This window comes from Equus asinus, chromosome 8 (genome assembly GCF_041296235.1).
Source record: "Equus asinus isolate D_3611 breed Donkey chromosome 8, EquAss-T2T_v2, whole genome shotgun sequence".
In the NCBI taxonomy this organism is placed as follows: Eukaryota; Metazoa; Chordata; class Mammalia; order Perissodactyla; family Equidae; genus Equus; species Equus asinus.
In genome coordinates, this window is record NC_091797.1 from 65,883,034 (window position 1) to 65,899,959 (window position 16,926).

Sequence of the window (16,926 nt, forward strand, 5' to 3'; positions counted from 1 at the left end):
ACTAATGAATTGTCTGGGTTTTGGTTATTGTTGCCCTGCTTAAGTCAAAGATCACTTGAAAATTTATATCACTGATGATGTTCTTTGAATGGCTGGTGTTTTCCTACTGGATTTTAGATGGGCTGAAGTAGACACACAGGTCTGGGCAGAGCTCACCAGGCTATTTGCAAATAGGCAAGATCCATCTTCTGGAATTTGCTAACTCCAGACTTGCGTGTCAGAGAGAGCACTTGGGTACTCAGGAACACAGCAGGTGAACACCATTGATAGACAAAAGGGAACCAGCTGAGATTTATGGCTTCTCTCCACAGAGGTTATCCATCGGCTCAGCCGGCTTCTGCTGAATACGAGCCCCAGGGCATGATGAAGCTGTTGTTATAGGGCGAGTGGTATCACTTGAGTTCTTGAGGGTGTTAGATGATGGTGACTATTAGTGGGAACATGGTGATGGTGTCTTTAAATAAACCAGTTAACAGCAGTCGCTCTTCTGCCTTAAAACAAAAGATGAGAAAAATTTACTTCAAATTCCCAACTCTGATATGTATTCTGATATATATTTACCTGTGTAAGGATAACTTTTATTTTTACTATTTATATCTCTCCAGAAGCACGTTTTGTCAAGGATGCCATGATTGCAGGGAGGAGCTTTAGTTACTGTGAAAAACAATTATCATTTGTGTGTTGTTCTTTGGAATGAAATCCTCAAAGCCCACTTTAAAATTATGTACCTCAAAGTTTACCTTATTTTTTTTAACCAAAGATACCCAACTTTAGCACTGCTTAGAAATTATTTTTGATTAGTCGTTAATGTTATGTATTAAATGCCTGTCTCAGATGCCCTTCCAAACCATCTTTGCACCTCAGAGCTTTTCAGATAATACCACCGTGTTAAACTTTGTTCATGAACAACTGTGTTCATTCCGTGGCGCTGACACTCCACAGAAAAGCTCATGCAAGACAACCAGAAAAGTTTCTTCCTGTGTCCTTATAAAACAAATGATTTAGACTAATTTCTGCCATTAAGTTTCTTACCATGTCTTATGGGAAATTCAGAGGCATGTAACCTGGATCACAGAAGAGCTTGGTGAAGTTGTGGTTAATTAAAGAACCATACTCAAGACTTGTTAATCAATGGATTGATACGAACCTGGAGCCATGGTTTTCAGTATGTTTTCTGTCATGGCACGCATGGAGGATGACTGTCCTCACCCTAAGCTCATGCCCACAGTGGTATGCAGAGTTAGGTACAGCCCAGCAGACTGGCCACACCATCACTCTGTCTCTCCCGCTCAAGAAAACACGCCTGGAGACAAGTTCGTACGAGAGACATTATGACGAGAATAAACTCACCATTCTGATTTGGAAAATTAAAGGCTCACAGATTTCTGTACCTCAGACATTATTAGTGATAAATTATTTGTGATCTACAAAATACTAGGTGTGACTCGGCCCTTTTCCCCTCCATCTCATCCTGTTCAACATTTTACACATCAGCTTTAAAGAATACTGAAAAATGTGCTTTGACTCTCCTAAAGAACCACATGGCTTATGAGCTTCTAACAGCGAAGCTGACAGCGGCCTGTAGGAGGAGGCATCCTTCAAAACTGGAAGTGGCTTTCAGGGCCCGAAGACCTACGGTGGGGGAGAGCTTTAAGCCAGTGTTAGCAGGGTTGAAAAGTTGTTAATTTTTGAGAAAGTACTTTTGATACCGCCATTTAAAGAGGTTTTATTTCTCTAAGTCTTGCTCCCAATGGGCTTCTTTTATAAACAGAAATGTCAACGTGATCAATTACTATTCAGGAAAATGTTTTAAAGAAATGATTTCTTATTTTAATAAAATATGTGTTCAATGATGGAAGATTTTCTTTTATTTCACCTCTGGACTGTTAGCTCCTTGAGGACAGGGGCGGAATCTTGATTATTTCTCTGTTGTCAAATCCTAGCACGTCTCCAACAAATACTATTAAAGTTGGGTGAACCGAACTAGTCAACCAAATCTGAAAAAGAAATCTCAACTGGGACAACAGAATTCACTTTCCACTTAAGACAAACTTTGCAAATTAAAGGGATAGTACTTTAGTGAGCTAACCCTTGGGCGATTGTTTCCAACCCTTGACTGCACATGAGAGTCACAAAGCTTGTGAAAAAACATATAGGGCACCAGTTAAAATGGAATTTTGGATAAATAAATGGCCTAAATATTGTATGGGTTATTTATGGTTACACTAAAAAAATTATTTGTTGTTTATCTGAAATTTAAATTTAACTAGGTATCCTATGCTTTCATTTGCTAAATCTGACAACTCGAAGCCTTTAGAAAATACCAGAGTATGGGCCTCACTCCAGAGATATGAATATAATCGGTCTGGAATGGAACACCAGTATTGGTATTTTTTAAAGGCTCTCCAGGTAATTTTATTATGCAGCTAGGGTTGAGAGTCAGTGCCCTATGAGGTGTGTTGCAACTGCAAACCTTGTTCCCATGACTTACAAGTATATGCTTCACCTCCTTTCCAAGGTATCCTGTGCCTTAGCTTCCCATAGGCCAACATTAGTGAGCTGTGGACCCACAGACTTGGTGTAAAATAGGGACTGTTAGGCAGCATTGACCTCTCTGTCCTTCCTTAAACAAGAGAGCTTTTATTTTAGGAATTACTCCCTATTAGAATTTTTGGGGAATGAAGTGTCTCTCAGCAGACACTGGGCTCCTTTTGGTACCTCAAGCCACTGCACGAAGCTTAAGCCAATCGTGGCCTCTACATGGTTCGCAAATGTGTAGCTCCCCCTGTGGGCACCCTGAATTCTCATAATCAGCCTCCTAGGCCTAGCCCCACACCAGAGCACCTCATCTCCCACGGATGCCCCACATATTAGAACCGGGTTCTGCTGGTCCCCATTTCAACCTTTGGTTGTGTGTGTGAGAACAGAGTCTAGACCTAAAACTTGTCAGCCTGTCTCCTAGAGACTGGAGCTGCATCCTTGGACCCAAGTTCAATATCTGTGTCCTCAATAACCATGGGCAGACCTTTCAAAATTTAGTCTTCCCGACTGGAATACAGAGCAGTGTTTCTTTGGATTCTCACTTGTTCCGCTGTACTCACCTGTTGGATTTCTGGTGCCAATCATGTGCTTAGACATTGGAGCTTGCTATGTGGCCTTGGATTCTAAGGTGGGTGAACCTCCTTCCTGAACTGTGACCAATGTGAGGATGGAGGACTCTAGTGCAAGGCCCACGTCTGGCTCTGTCTTGCTTTGAGTGGGACCCCCTGCTTCACTGGCAGATCTACAAATAAGACATAAATGTCATAGCATTGCTGACAGAAATGGAAATAACAGGAGGGCAAGCCAACGTGGGCTGTAAGATGTTGGGTTTGTTTAGATGCATAGAATTCAGAATTCTTATAGCATGACCAAATGTTAAGATCTAGTAATCACTGGGATTATGGGAATAAAGACAGAATTTTGAGATCATTTGTATAGAGTTTAACCGAAAAGTTTGGTAAGTCCTACAAGAGGAATAAATCGTGGCTTAATGTTCATAGGTGTCAAATAGACCAGTAGACGAGAAGACTGGTAGAGTGTTATGATGGCCAAAGTAGGAAGCAATGTCACACAGCTATCAGTTTCTGATTATGCATAAACAATGAGTAATGGGATACATTCTAAACTGAGAAAGATCTAAGAGAATGGGGACCATCTGAAATCTGATAGGTACATGGCTTATGAAGGGAGGTTAACCTTTTGGGATATTTTAAAAAGTACCATATCAGAGTTGCTTTTTTAGAAAGAAATCACATGCTGTTTTCAAGGATATGAGCTGTCTAGGAAAATATACTGAGGTGTAGAAGTCAGAAGACAAACCTAGGCCTTCCTATCATATAAAGACTTCCTATAATATAAAGACCATAGTGAGGGAGCCATGTAGGGAGGAGACTAGAAATTTTAGCTATGAGTTGGAGTTCAAAGGAACAAGCCAAAAGATTAAGTGGACTGGAACATATAGTCCTGGGTATAAACAAAACAACAACTCTGTGGGAAGTTGAGAGCTGCCAGAATCCCTAAGTGGACTGAGAGTAGCAAATGTCCTTCTGGGCTACCGAAGATGATGAGACTGATGGCTTAGGTGAAAGCAAATACACTTTTTTGAGATTGGTAATTTCTTCTGCTTTGTTAGTGAAGGAAGTGGAAAGATGAGCCATGATTTTATTTTCACAGTCAAAATTCACAACAATGAAGGCTACATTGTACGACAAATCTGTTAAGTTAAACTTTGATAAGCAAAGATCAACTCTTTGGTATCCTCTGAAAAATGATTTGCAAAACCATTGGAGGAAAATGTAATAAAATACGCTTAAAGGCAAATTTTTAAAAATGGGATTTTCATCAAATAATATCACTCAGAAGTGCACATTTCTATTATTTCTAAGCACAAGTATGTTTACAGGTTCACTGTTAACTTTCCCAGTTTCTATTTTGGAGCTGGTGTTCTTTGATTAATACTTGAACTTAGTAAGAAAACATTTTAGCATTATTAATTATTAAAATAAGTTGTTTAGAGCAAGTATATTTAGAGATGAGGTGGGATCAATTCTATCAAAATTCCTCCTATTTTTAAATTTTAATAAAGTATTAGATTATCTGGGGTAAAAGGTTATGTACACTCTGCAGATGTGAATTTGGCTAAATCAGTATTGATGTGAGCAATATTTTAAAAAAATATGGATGATTATGAATGGTATGCTATTCATTAAAAATATATATCCATATTACATAATAAACTAGTCTTAGTTATTTAATCACTTGAAAAAGTTGAAGATTTTAGGATTTCAAATTGGAAAATTTTTTGCAGCTGGAATCCCCATTTTATAGAAGGTGGATTTTCACATGAGTTGTAATTTTCATCTTGTTAATTTTCCTTAAAATTCAAAAGAAAAGCTGCATTCGACTTTGACATTTATTGTCACGACTTTTAGTAAAGAAAAATTTTGAGGTGATACTAACTAAAAGTAGTATCATAAAATGTGCTTAATACTTTTTATAACATCTACCTGGAAACTGAACTTACTTTTACATAACACTGCTTCTCTATTAGATAGGAAAAGTTGATGCCAATATGAGTAATTTTGCAGGAGTGAATAGAGAATGAACGCAGGAGCAGGTGAAGGACGTTTCATGTTCCGATCTGACTGACGTTGCTGCAGCGAGTTATATACTCGTGTAAATGTACTCCACCAATAATGAGCTCAGTTTGAAAAATATATTGCTTAGAACTAAATTAAATCAAAATGAAAAATTTTACAGTGATTGTTAAATGCCAAATTGAACTGATCTCATTAAACGTGAAATTCAAGTATATTTAGACTATTGCTTAAATTTTAATACATGAAAATAATGAGATATGACCAGAATAGTTTGAAAAAGTTCCTTCTATTTTTTTTTAAAGCAGTTTCTCATTTCACAGGTTAGATTTATTTTCTGGAATTTGATGAAATAGCTTAGCACATGAGTATGGAGCAGGTAGTGCCTCTCAGTTAGTGGAGGAGAAGCAAACATGTTTTGGCCCACGTTTTATACAGGTATTTTGCTCATGATTTTTACTTAAGCTTGTTAACTTTGCGTGTAAGTCAGAGTTCACAGAGAAGAAAAAGTTCATTAAGTGCTTTGAGAGGCACAGCTGCATGTAGGAAACACAGACAGAGCACAGTTTTGTACGAGGTTTCTAACTGAAAGCAGACTTGAACTCTGTTCCTGGAGTACCCGTAATTGAACTTTCCACTAGTGATTGTGCATTTCTGCTGCAAAGCCACCTGTCACCTCATTGTAGGCATTTATTGATTTATTGCTCTTCTGGGTGTAGTCCAGCAAACGGTCTCCAGGAAGGTCGATGAGCAAGTCTGCACTTTTTTTGGCCTCCTAAGGAAACACACAGCATTCGTGATGCGGCTCTCCTCTTCTTCCACGGAGAATCCAAGCGGGGCCCTCTACAAGCCAGGGAAAGTAGGTCAGTCCCTCCCAGGGCTCAGGCGTTGTCTTGCCAAAGGCTAAAGAGCCTCTTCGGATACTTACTGCAGGTGCTGATAGAATTTTCTTAATCCTGTCCGTTATTACGTCTTATCTGAGACAGATGTTTTCCTCCAAACAAATACAGTCACTTTAAAGTTGACTTGACCTATGTACTTCTCACTACAGCAGCCCAATACCAAAACATAGATTAATGCTTATGCTTATACCAGTCCCTAACATAAATTAATCTGTAGGTGTCTACTTCTTCTTAACATCATAGAAAAACAATGTATGACAACAAATGGAATACTGAGAACTGTGTGCATTTGAATAATGCATTGTAGTGGAATGTGGAAAAAATCACCAGTATTATCAAGAGCCATCCCTTTTAGCAGAAACGTTTTTAAACATTATTTAAATCTCCTATAATCAGGTTAAATTGGGTAGAATCTCATTTTCTCCTCTCCAGTTGAGTTGATTGGGCTACATGGTCTTTAAGGTCTCTTCAAATTCTAAATGGATTTTGTGATTTGCTAAGTTTCCTATTTCTTTGTGTTATTTTGAACCTTTAAAATACTGTGTTCTTTTGTGGTAAACTGTGTGGCTGGGAATACAGAGCAGTTATGGATCTAACCCACTGGATTGGGAGGCAAACTCCTTCCATTATCTTAATTTCTTTCTAAAATCTAATTTAAATCCATGATGTTTAAGTCTAAGCTGATTTTTCAGATTTCTTCTTGTTCTGCACTCAGGCAATGTGGAAAATAAATAGCTAATTTCCATAATAAAAAATGCTACCTTTTGTTTGTTTTGGTTTTGCTTATTGAAATAGCAATCTATTGCCTTGGAGAATAAGAGAATTGTTATTCTTATTTGAACCAGCAAATAAAGCTCCCCATTTAAACAGGGAGGCGGGGTCACTGCCATTGCTGCCTGAGACCACAAATTTGAAAAGGGACCGGAGGGACCTGTCTGATAAGCCCATCCCCCACACCACTGGTTACTACCTGGGTCAAAGTTTGAGAAGAAACAGTAGAAGAGCCTCAGGACCACTCCCATCGCACCCTCTTCCCTTGTAGGAAGGGGCAAATGGGAACCTTGATGATAAAGTCCCCAGGGGAGCTCCTTCCATGGTGCCTAGGATAATGCAGGAGGGAGAACCTAAAAACTACATTGAAGCAAAGCCCTGGGCTGCTGCGAGATGGAGAGCTAAGTAAATAGCATCCCACCAAAGAAACAAGCACACTGCTTCTTTCTATGTCTGCCATGAAGACATGTTTACTTAGGCACTTGGTAATACTAAACCATCCCCACAACAGAAGACAGAGTCCAGGGGTGAAGATATTTGGGAAAGCACTGAGAAGCGGTTTCTTGTCAGTGTATACAGCTTCAGAGCGTGCTCTTTAACTGTGCCAAGCTTTATTGTAGATTCTGTGGTATCACTGAACTTTCGAGCAGAGGGGACGGTAGCGTAAGGAATGTCGTGTACAATTAGACTGGCTACTGAATCCCCCTTAGAGAGGCTGCAAAGGACTTCAGCAGTAAAGCGCAGAGGCTTTTGTTTCGCACCTATTTTAGTGATGAGTCAGGCGATGCACAAAGAAGTTTAATCTGACAGCTCAGAGAACATAGCTGCTGTTGGCTCTGCCTTCTGGCAAAGTTAAGTTCCGTAACCACAATGAAGCAAATGTGGCAGTAACAATACCCAACTCTGACCTCTTCTCATTTCCAGCATCAAAAGTATTTAGTGAGTGTCTTTCTGAGCTAATGTGTGAAAGCATGTTAAAAAAGTTATGGTCAATGCAAACACACGAGTAATAGATCTTAAATAATACATTCAGCAAACGAATGTTCATAGTACAGTCCGATTTTCATAGATATAAGATTGGTGAGAAAGTGGTAGAATAGTAAATTACTGCAGTAACCCACAGTGAAGAGCGAGTCTCAGATGTTATTGGTGACACAAACATTTGGATTCCCACAAGGGTCTGAGAACACTATGAGCTCATTCCGAGAGGGGCAGGCCAACAAACCGCATACGTGAAAGTGGGAACTTCTAAGTGCCCCAGGAGCCTGGAGGCTGGACATGAAAGCCTGATATTGAGGAGAATATAAGAAAGGACGTGCTATGGCATTCCTTAAGGCGCCTTCTCTCTCCAGTTATTAATCAATCAGTCAATCAATAAATCAATCAGAGACTGAGTTAAGTGCTAGAGATACTAAGATGTCTAGGCAGAGTCAGACACGCAAACAAATAATTATAATGCACTATGATAAATACATGACAGACACGTAGACAACAAAGATGGAAGAAAGACTGACTCCTCTTTTAGTATAAGGATATGGGAAGGCAGTGTTTCAAGGAAGAATCCACAAAGGAAACTTCTTGAGTAGGGTCTTAAGTAATGAGCAGGAATTCCCTATGTTTTCTCAAAGTGTGGTCCCTGGACCACTCACATCAGAATCACTTCGAGAGCGTGTGAAAATGTTCTTGGGCTCCAACCAGACCTACTGATTAAGAATCTCTTGGGCAGGAGTTTTCTGAACCTCAGGATTGCTGTCCCGCGGTCAAAGGTGGGCAAAGGCTTTGCTGGCAGCAGTGCCCCCACCTCCTCTTCACTCATCAGCCCTTGCTCTCTCCTTGACTGTCAAGGCACACTTTCCAATTTCCCACGAATAATTAACTACAGAGATAGCATTAAAAAAATAAAGAACTTTTATTCAAATATTGAAAATTACAGGGCTAGGAGCCTACCATTGTGGCCGTGTGTGTTCATATTATATTCATGTTCTCTGGGGCAGAACTGAATTTAATAACTGGGACATCACAGTCACTCGCCTATCAGAATGGACTGCATTGGCACGGAGACCTGAAGTGCCCTGCCATGCTAGATGGTGACCCTCTAGTTATTGGATCTTATAAGGGTCCTGAGGTGTGGCAGGGAGGCCAGGTCAGGAGTTGGGAGGGGGGTCCTGGGGGGGTCTCAGAACATCCACTATTCACCAATCAGTACAGAAATATTTCCCTATTTTAGTAACTGGCACAGTACTAGTATACCAGTGGAACATTTTCCTGTCTGTATACAATAAAACAAAAGACAATGAGATAGAAACACAAAGGATTCAGTACGGTATTTATACTCTCCATTAATTGAGAGCTTACTCTTAGGAGCAAAAGCAAAGACAAGTAGATGGTATTAGAGAGTATCTGCATACTTTAAAATTTTTGATTCATAAGAACTGGGCTACACAAAATTACTTTTCTTCCTTTTAAAGTTAATAGACACCTTTATGGCAAGCAAATTATAGCACTTGTATTAATAATCCTAACTGTATTCTTTACATTTTGGAGCTGATTGGAATGCATTTCTAATTCTGCAGAGCTGATCCTTGGCAGTTTCCACTGCAGCTTAGTCACTTTAAGCTGCTGTAAGGAAAGAGACTGGGCGGCTTAACCAGCAGACATCTCTTTCTCACAGTTCTAGAGGCTGGAAGTCTGAGGTCAGGGTGGCAGCATGGTCTGGTTCTGGTGAGGGCTCTCTTCCTGGCTTGTAGATGGCCACCTTCTCTCTGTATCTTCACATGTCAGAGAGAGAGGAAGGCCCTGATCTCTCCTCCTTTTCTTATAAAGACACTAATCTTATCATAGGAACTCCACTCTCATGACTTCATTTAAACCTAATTACCTTCCAAAGGCCCACCTCCTAGTACCATCATATCGGGAGTTAAGAATTCAATATATGAGTTTAGGCGAGTCACAAAAATTCCAGATCCAGCCCGATCCTGATTGGGTAGGTGGTGGGGAGGGGGCTGAGGGTCTGCGTTCCTACCAAGTTCCCAGGCAGGCGATGCCACTGATGCTGGCCAGAGGCCTACTTTGAGTAGAAGCAATTAGACAACTAAATGTTTGGGGATAGTAGAAACTCATTAGTTTATATCTACAAGAGTTTGTATTACGTATTCCAAATGCAGAGGCTTTTAAAGAGTTTTTGCAGTTTCTCATTGCTTTCCAGAGAGAACTTTTTAAAGACACTTTGCTTTGTAGTGTGTTTGCGAAATTTGCCATACAGGAGAAGATGTGGAAAGGCAAACTGCCAGGATGTTAAATATTTTGCTCAGTAAATCTAGGTTCAGATCTCTGAACTTCCCTTACAACCCACAGGACCACACATCACCTCACCTTAGGAAACACTGAGCTCCCGTGAGCCCCTGCCAGCATACGCCACCTCCACGAGCCAGCCTGCGGGGAGAGACTGCACTGAAAGCTGACTGCTTACTCCGAGGAGACAGGAGATGGAGTGATAAAAACGAACCTAAAATAAAAATTAAAAAGCATACTCAGAACTCCATGTGAAATGAATGCTTATAAAACTGTCTGCGGTGGGAAGAAATCAAAGAGTTTTATTAGGTGATGAAAAAACACTGTAAACTTCATGTGAAAACATTCCAAGATTTGGTCTTGTGAAGTACAAAAGAGGAATTTTACTAAGACTCATTTTAATCAAATGAACATCAAGGAGCAATAATCCCATTTATACCTGCATTTGAAATTGGTTATTAACACACGCACGCATGCACACACACACACACCGTTGCACTTTCTTAGTAAGCTTGCTGCACAGTTTTTGAAGTGCTCAGGTGCTATTCTGGTGACGGAATCCCAAGAAGGCAGAGGCACCCACGATTTATGGTGTTCAGATACACTTTTGTGTTAAGTGCTATAAATCACTCTACGTCCTCTGAGGTGGTGTTTCTCCACTTTTGCCTGAGCCCGCCCCTCTTCTGCTCACCTCCATTTTGGTGGAAGAATTAAATCACTTTCAATCATTAAATTTTGACCAGGAAACCAGGCAGAAGGATTTCAGGCTAAGGAGTGGTTGGGAACGTCGGCTCTTTTATGGGCCTGCCCTCCCTAGACGTCATTTTTGGACGAGGGGATTTGTGGTCTCCACACTCATTTCCACACATGTAGTTCCGGGTGGCAGGTGAGGAAGAGGCAGTGGTTTGCTGGGTAATCCATCTGGGAGAGGATCAAAGACCCTTGCTGGTGGGCAGGAGGCACCACGGATTAAGGGAAATATGATGTGTCCAGTGTTATTATTATTATTCAAAACTGTGGCAAAGCAGAGCAGCCTGGGTGGTGAGGAGGACTCAAAAAAAAAGAAAGAAAGAAAGAAAGAAAGAAAGTCAGAGTGAAGGGAGCCAGAGCTCACAGAGGCAGGGACTCCAAAACCCTTGCACTACAGCAGAGTCCCTGGGGCTTGGGGGGATTAAAAAAGAAATACCAGTGTCCAGCCACACCCCCTCCTCAGGGGTAGGACCAAGGCATTAATAGTTTTCAAACACTCCCCAGGTGGGTGAGAACCACCACCTTAGAGCAAGAGAGAGTGTGGGCCGGGAAGGTGGCAGATGGCACACAGGGTCTGCAGGACGTGCAAAGTCCCAGTGGCAGTTTGAGTGGGAAGATAAGAGCAGTTATAAGTCAGAGGGCTCCTCACTTTCTGTTTGGGGGGGACAGGAAAGGTGACTGTGGGAAGGAAATAAAAATATATGAATCTGTTATAAGACATGTTAGGTAAGCTCATCCATCGGACACAGATGAGGAAAAAATAAAATCCATGTCATCAAAGTAACTAAAATTTTAGGTGAAGATTCTTAATTTGTTCCAAGTTAATTCTAACTAGTTCTTTTAAAATCAACAAAGGCAGGCTGGATAGAAGAATGGAGGAGAGTGAACATTTTTAATAATTTGTAGCTCTGATCCACTGCCTGGCCCCAGTGGTAGCAGGGCAGATATTAGGGGTCGGTCACTAACTGATCTCTTCTTGGCCTTGTCACACCTCCTCACGATCAAACACGCGGCCCACATGGTCTTGGCTCTAGCAAGGGGTTGTCAGGATAAGAAAGCCTGACAGTGTATTTAAACTAAGTCTGTTGTCAATAAGGGATGGCCTGGGAGGGCACATTTGACCGTGCTCTTCTCTATTCAGTCTTTTCTTGCTGCGGGAGGCTGTTACATGTGGTAGCACTCTTTTTTTATGGTACTGCCCAATATATCTTATAATCGAATGAAAGTGAAATTATCCACGTATCTTTACTTGGCAGATGTGGCAGATGGTCCAATTGGACATTCCTGAATCAGCAGCTTTAATTTCAGGCCCCTTCTTGATATATCCCCGAGAAGTCCCGTTTACCCGGATTCTGAATGAAGCACTGTCAACGTGACTGTGGGTGCCTCCAAAGCCTTTAACGTCCTGGCTCGGTTGTTTTCTCAGGTGACTGTTTGATGACACTTGATGCTTCCAGCAGCCTGGGGAGGGTGCATGTACTGAGTTCTGAGGTTAAGGCGAACACTTTCCCTTCCTGGATTTGGGCAGTCAGATCTGGGCCAGCCTTACTCCACGCCAGTCCCCACAGACCACAGAAGAGGTGACTTCTTCTCTATGTGTAGACTTTCTCTATGTATTCCTTCAAGCTCTGTTTTGTTTCTCTCCCCGAGAAGGAGCTTAATCAAACTTTAACAAAGTCATTATAAATCGTTTTAATATTGTTTTTATGTTTCTAGGCATTAGGTTAAAATTACCTAAAATTGTTCATCTTGGCATCTCCGTTAAGCAGTAATACGAAAAGCCCTCAGCTCAGGGTATGTAGTTAGTCTAGTCATGTCCCACTGTGATGTTAAGAAAACAATCTTCTGTAGCAACGATGATCCCAAAACGCAGGGCTGTGGATATCACGTAAGTGACGTGATGTGATGCAGAGAACATGAGAGTCAGTGACAGCAATGCATTTCAGGCGGCGCCCGGGGTAGGCTGGCTTTTCAGTGCTGTAGTCTGATGCAAGAATGTTCTCTCAAGAAGAGCATCAGTCCTGAGAGCACCTTCCTTCATTGCACATGGGGTCACCATCATTTTTAGAACCCTGACCCCCTGTGTGGTGCCGAGGGGATAAAGGTGAAGAGATTGGTCCATATCCCAGTTGGGGGGACAGCCACGTCAACAGACGGTGTAATAACCTGGAAAATGAGCTCTGCATTTCAGAGGTCCAGAGAAGGGGCAATGCTCTTAGCCTTTCTGTTCTTTTAAAGTGAAGTCCATTTTAGGGTTGATTTTTTTTAACTGATTTTTATTGAACGGGAATGAAAAAGGAAAAGCAAAGTTGTTCAATTCAATGAATGTCCCTTTTGGTTACTCCACCACTTTCAGGACAAGTAGAGCTGTAGTGTAGGACTGGGGCAGGCTTGGAGTGGACGGTGAGAGTGAGCCCCTGGACCCGGGCAGCCAGGCACACTCTGTGGATTTGACGTTGCCGTCCTCTTCGGGTCTTGACTCTACGGCAGTAAGTGAGTCTATAACCAAGACAAGAGTATAAAGTGCATACAATTGGTTTAAATTGTCAAAAAAATCACTTCAGGAATGAATCTTAACCTCTTAAAAGCAGTATTTTGTAGAAGGAGAAAAAGAGTTTGCTAGAATTGAGCCGATAGTTCTAATTATGTACTTGCCCTTGAACCCACTAATTCAAATGATTCTTCTAAAACACATATTTCAGAAAATCAGAATGTGAAACATAGCGTTATCTGGAAGAATCGTCTCCAAATTATTTTGATTTTGCACTGCCATCAGTAAAATATTTTTAAGCATCATCCCAACATGTTTATTTACAAGTTGTATACATTGATAAATAATTATACATGTATATTTATTTTTGTAAAGAACATTTAATATATTATAGATACTTATAAATTATATATGTGTCCAATTTCATTAATACATATTTTAAAACATATGTAAAATATAAGTTTTGAAGGAATGGAAAATGAACAGAAATGAGTTCTAACATTTCCTTCCTGCTCTCTGAAGACTGCCTTCTACTCGCTCTGGGGACACAGTCCCACTTAGGACGCCGGCGTCGGGCACTGGACAGAGAGGGCAGAGAGCAGAACTGTGCACTGAATACTTGGACATTTGGGCCAAGACTCTTTCTTCCTTACGCCATTCTAAATTCACTGATGTATTATTATAAAAGGCATGGATAAATGGTCCCAAAAGGAACCCATGTGCAAATATCTAAGTATTTATTCAGCGAATGAATAAGTGAGTGAGTTTGCTTGAAATGAAGCCTTTGTGCTCGTCTTGGTCATTGGCATGAATTCAGCAGAGGAAACAATCTCTGACATGATTTTGATCCCTAAGCAGAGGGTGAGGGGAATCCTTTCAGGAACATCATGCTTAACAGCACTGTCCTGTCCTCTTTAATCAGTAGAAAATATATTCCTTTTTAGACAACAAACTAGATGTTTCTACAGACTTGTGCTTTCTATTTTAGCAACTTCTGCCCATAACTTGGAAGCACAAAGTAAAAACTCTTCATATTGAAGTTGCTGTCCAGAAACAGAAAAGGAGAAATGCAAATTGTTTTTTGGAAACTCTTTAGTTCAAAGTTCCTCTAGATGTCAGTATTGCATAGGGAAATGAAAATACAATACCTTGTGGCAATGAATAAAGACCTTCCTACATTATTGAAATGGTGAAACATATGTGATATACAATTGGTGAAGAAAAAATCAGCCTCATTTGGAAGCTAGTTTCTCATATTCCTCAGGATCGATGCTTCTCCTGTTGGTCAAGTCAGACTGCTGTACCCAAAGAATGTTGGCACAGCTGGTGGACATTTGCCACTGACACGCAGATGGCTTTAGAGGCTAATGCCGATTGATCAGCATTCCACGGAGTCTTACAACCAAATTCTCAATTTTACATATTTTGATGGACTGAAATTGCCTGACACACATCAGTTTTCATTTTCCACCTATGCTTTCACCATCATTTTCATGCCATCAGAGTAAATCCAGAAGCATAATGCCTATCCACCAGGAGTTTTAATGTCAAAAGAGAAATGTTGAAAGATAAAGTTATAAAATACGTTAAATATAATTTCTTAAACTATTTTATTTGACTAATTTGAACATACACTTTCAAAATTTCTTTTAAATTCTCTCTTGCCTTCTTTCCATGTTAATTCTAATCTTTTGACCAATAAATAGTTATTTCTTCACTCTACTATATGTTTTCATTTTATGCCCTTCTCTCTTAATCTTCTTTCTTTATCTACTCCAGTTGCCGGCTATGTGGTAGGAATTCAATAAATACTAACAATTAATGTTGTCTATAATCTTCTATTTCTTTTCTCAGAGTGACAGTACAGTGTAGTAGTTAGGAGCACAGACTGAAGTAGACATTTGAGTTAGAATCCTGGTTATACCACTTCTGAACTATAAAACCCTAGGAAATTACTCAACTTCAACATAAAATGGAGCTAATAGTGTCTAACCCAAAGCGTTGCTGTAAGGAGCAACTGAGTTAATAATGTAACGTGCTTAGAAAATTGCCTTGTCATGGTCAGTGCTGAGTATATATTACCCACCAATATTCATCATCATTGCTGTCTCATCACCACCACCATCATTACACGGTCATCATCATTAGCACCATCATAACCATCATCATCGTCATCACTGTGTCCCAGTCTCTGGGCCAAGCACCAGGAATTCAAACATGAACCAGCCTTCTTGCTCACTTGAGGTACATAATCTAGTGGGAAATTGAGAGGAAAAAAAGATTAGTAAAGTGTTGCAAGGGAGACCAAGTTTGGGGGTACGTGCTGAGGGTTGTGCAAGCATAGAAGAGGGAGCAACTGTCTCTGTTTGAGGACGCAGAAGGACACTCTCCCTGCAGATGGAAAAGTATGCATATACCATTCCTGAACTTGCGCTTAAAAGAGAGAGGAAGTTACAAACTCCAAAGCTTTAATCTAATTTAGTTTTCCACAGATTTACTAAACATGACTCCGTGTTCCAAGTCCCTGGCTGGAAACTGGAAATGCTCTGAACCTATGGGACTGGCCTTCAGATTGTTTAAAAGCACATTTGCAATGTGTCTTGCTATCTATGAGCGGCACTTACATGGTATTTCATGCTTGCAAGTCACCCTAGGGCAAATTTTGCTCTTTCCAAAGACAAAAAGACCGATTCTTGGGACATCTGTACAACTTCATTACTCTACAATGAATAACTTCAGAATTTGTGATGATTTGGGTGGATTGGGCTAATGTTTACCTTTTATGTGGTATTTAAAAAGGGTTTGATGTGCTAATTCAAAGAAGCCAGGACTGTGACAAGAATGTTTATCTGCTTAGGAAAAGGGCCATCTGTTCTAAGCAATGTGAAAGCTCCATTCATAAAAGCTTACCTCACTCTCCTACCTTCTGGTTTACAAAACCCACTCGCGTATATTCTCTCACTTTTATTCGATTTGTATGTGAACCATATCTAGACAATACAAACAGCAATCAAGGGTCACATACACATTACCAATATTCTTTACTCTGTTCATGAAGATGAACAAATGTAGATGGTTCTACAAACCATGCCCGAGTTTTACAGAATTTCTTTAAAATAGTGAGTTCATTTGTTTTCAAATATTGCAGTTTATACAGGGTTTCATTAATTCAGATTGCTCCTCCCTCTAAATTACTATTAATTTTTGTGTTTTTTCTGTGTTTGAATCATGTAATACCCTGGTTCTCAATCTGGGGCAATTATGCCCCCAGAGAACATTTAGCAATTTTGGGACACGTTTTTGGATGTTACAACTGGCAGAGGGAACGCTATCGACAGCTGGGGGACAGAGATGCTGCTAAAGATCCTGTAATGCACAGCACAGCCATTGCAGCAAAGGATCATCCAGCCCCGAGGGTCAGCAGTGCTGAGGTTGAGAAACCCTCTGTTTTATGTAACCTCAATTGTCAATTGTATATTCACAGGCTAAGGAGAAGGTGCGGTCACACCCCAGCCAGAAGGAAACGGCATCTGTCAAAGGCAAAAGGACGTCAGCCCTTGCAGGTAACATCTTCAGAAGACTA

At 40.5% G+C, this 16,926-nt stretch overlaps 1 protein-coding gene across 4 annotated transcripts in view; it reads left to right on the plus strand.

The window, feature by feature from the left end:
• Nucleotides 1-16,926, plus strand: part of MYLK4 (myosin light chain kinase family member 4) — a 76,325-nt gene that overhangs the window by 33,809 nt on the left and 25,590 nt on the right. For all 4 annotated transcript variants that reach the window (XM_070515721.1, XM_070515720.1, XM_014859583.3 and 1 more), the window contains one exon: nt 16,828-16,906. In XM_070515721.1, the coding sequence (XP_070371822.1) occupies nt 16,828-16,906 (79 nt within the window). The remainder of the gene's footprint in view (nt 1-16,827; nt 16,907-16,926) is intronic.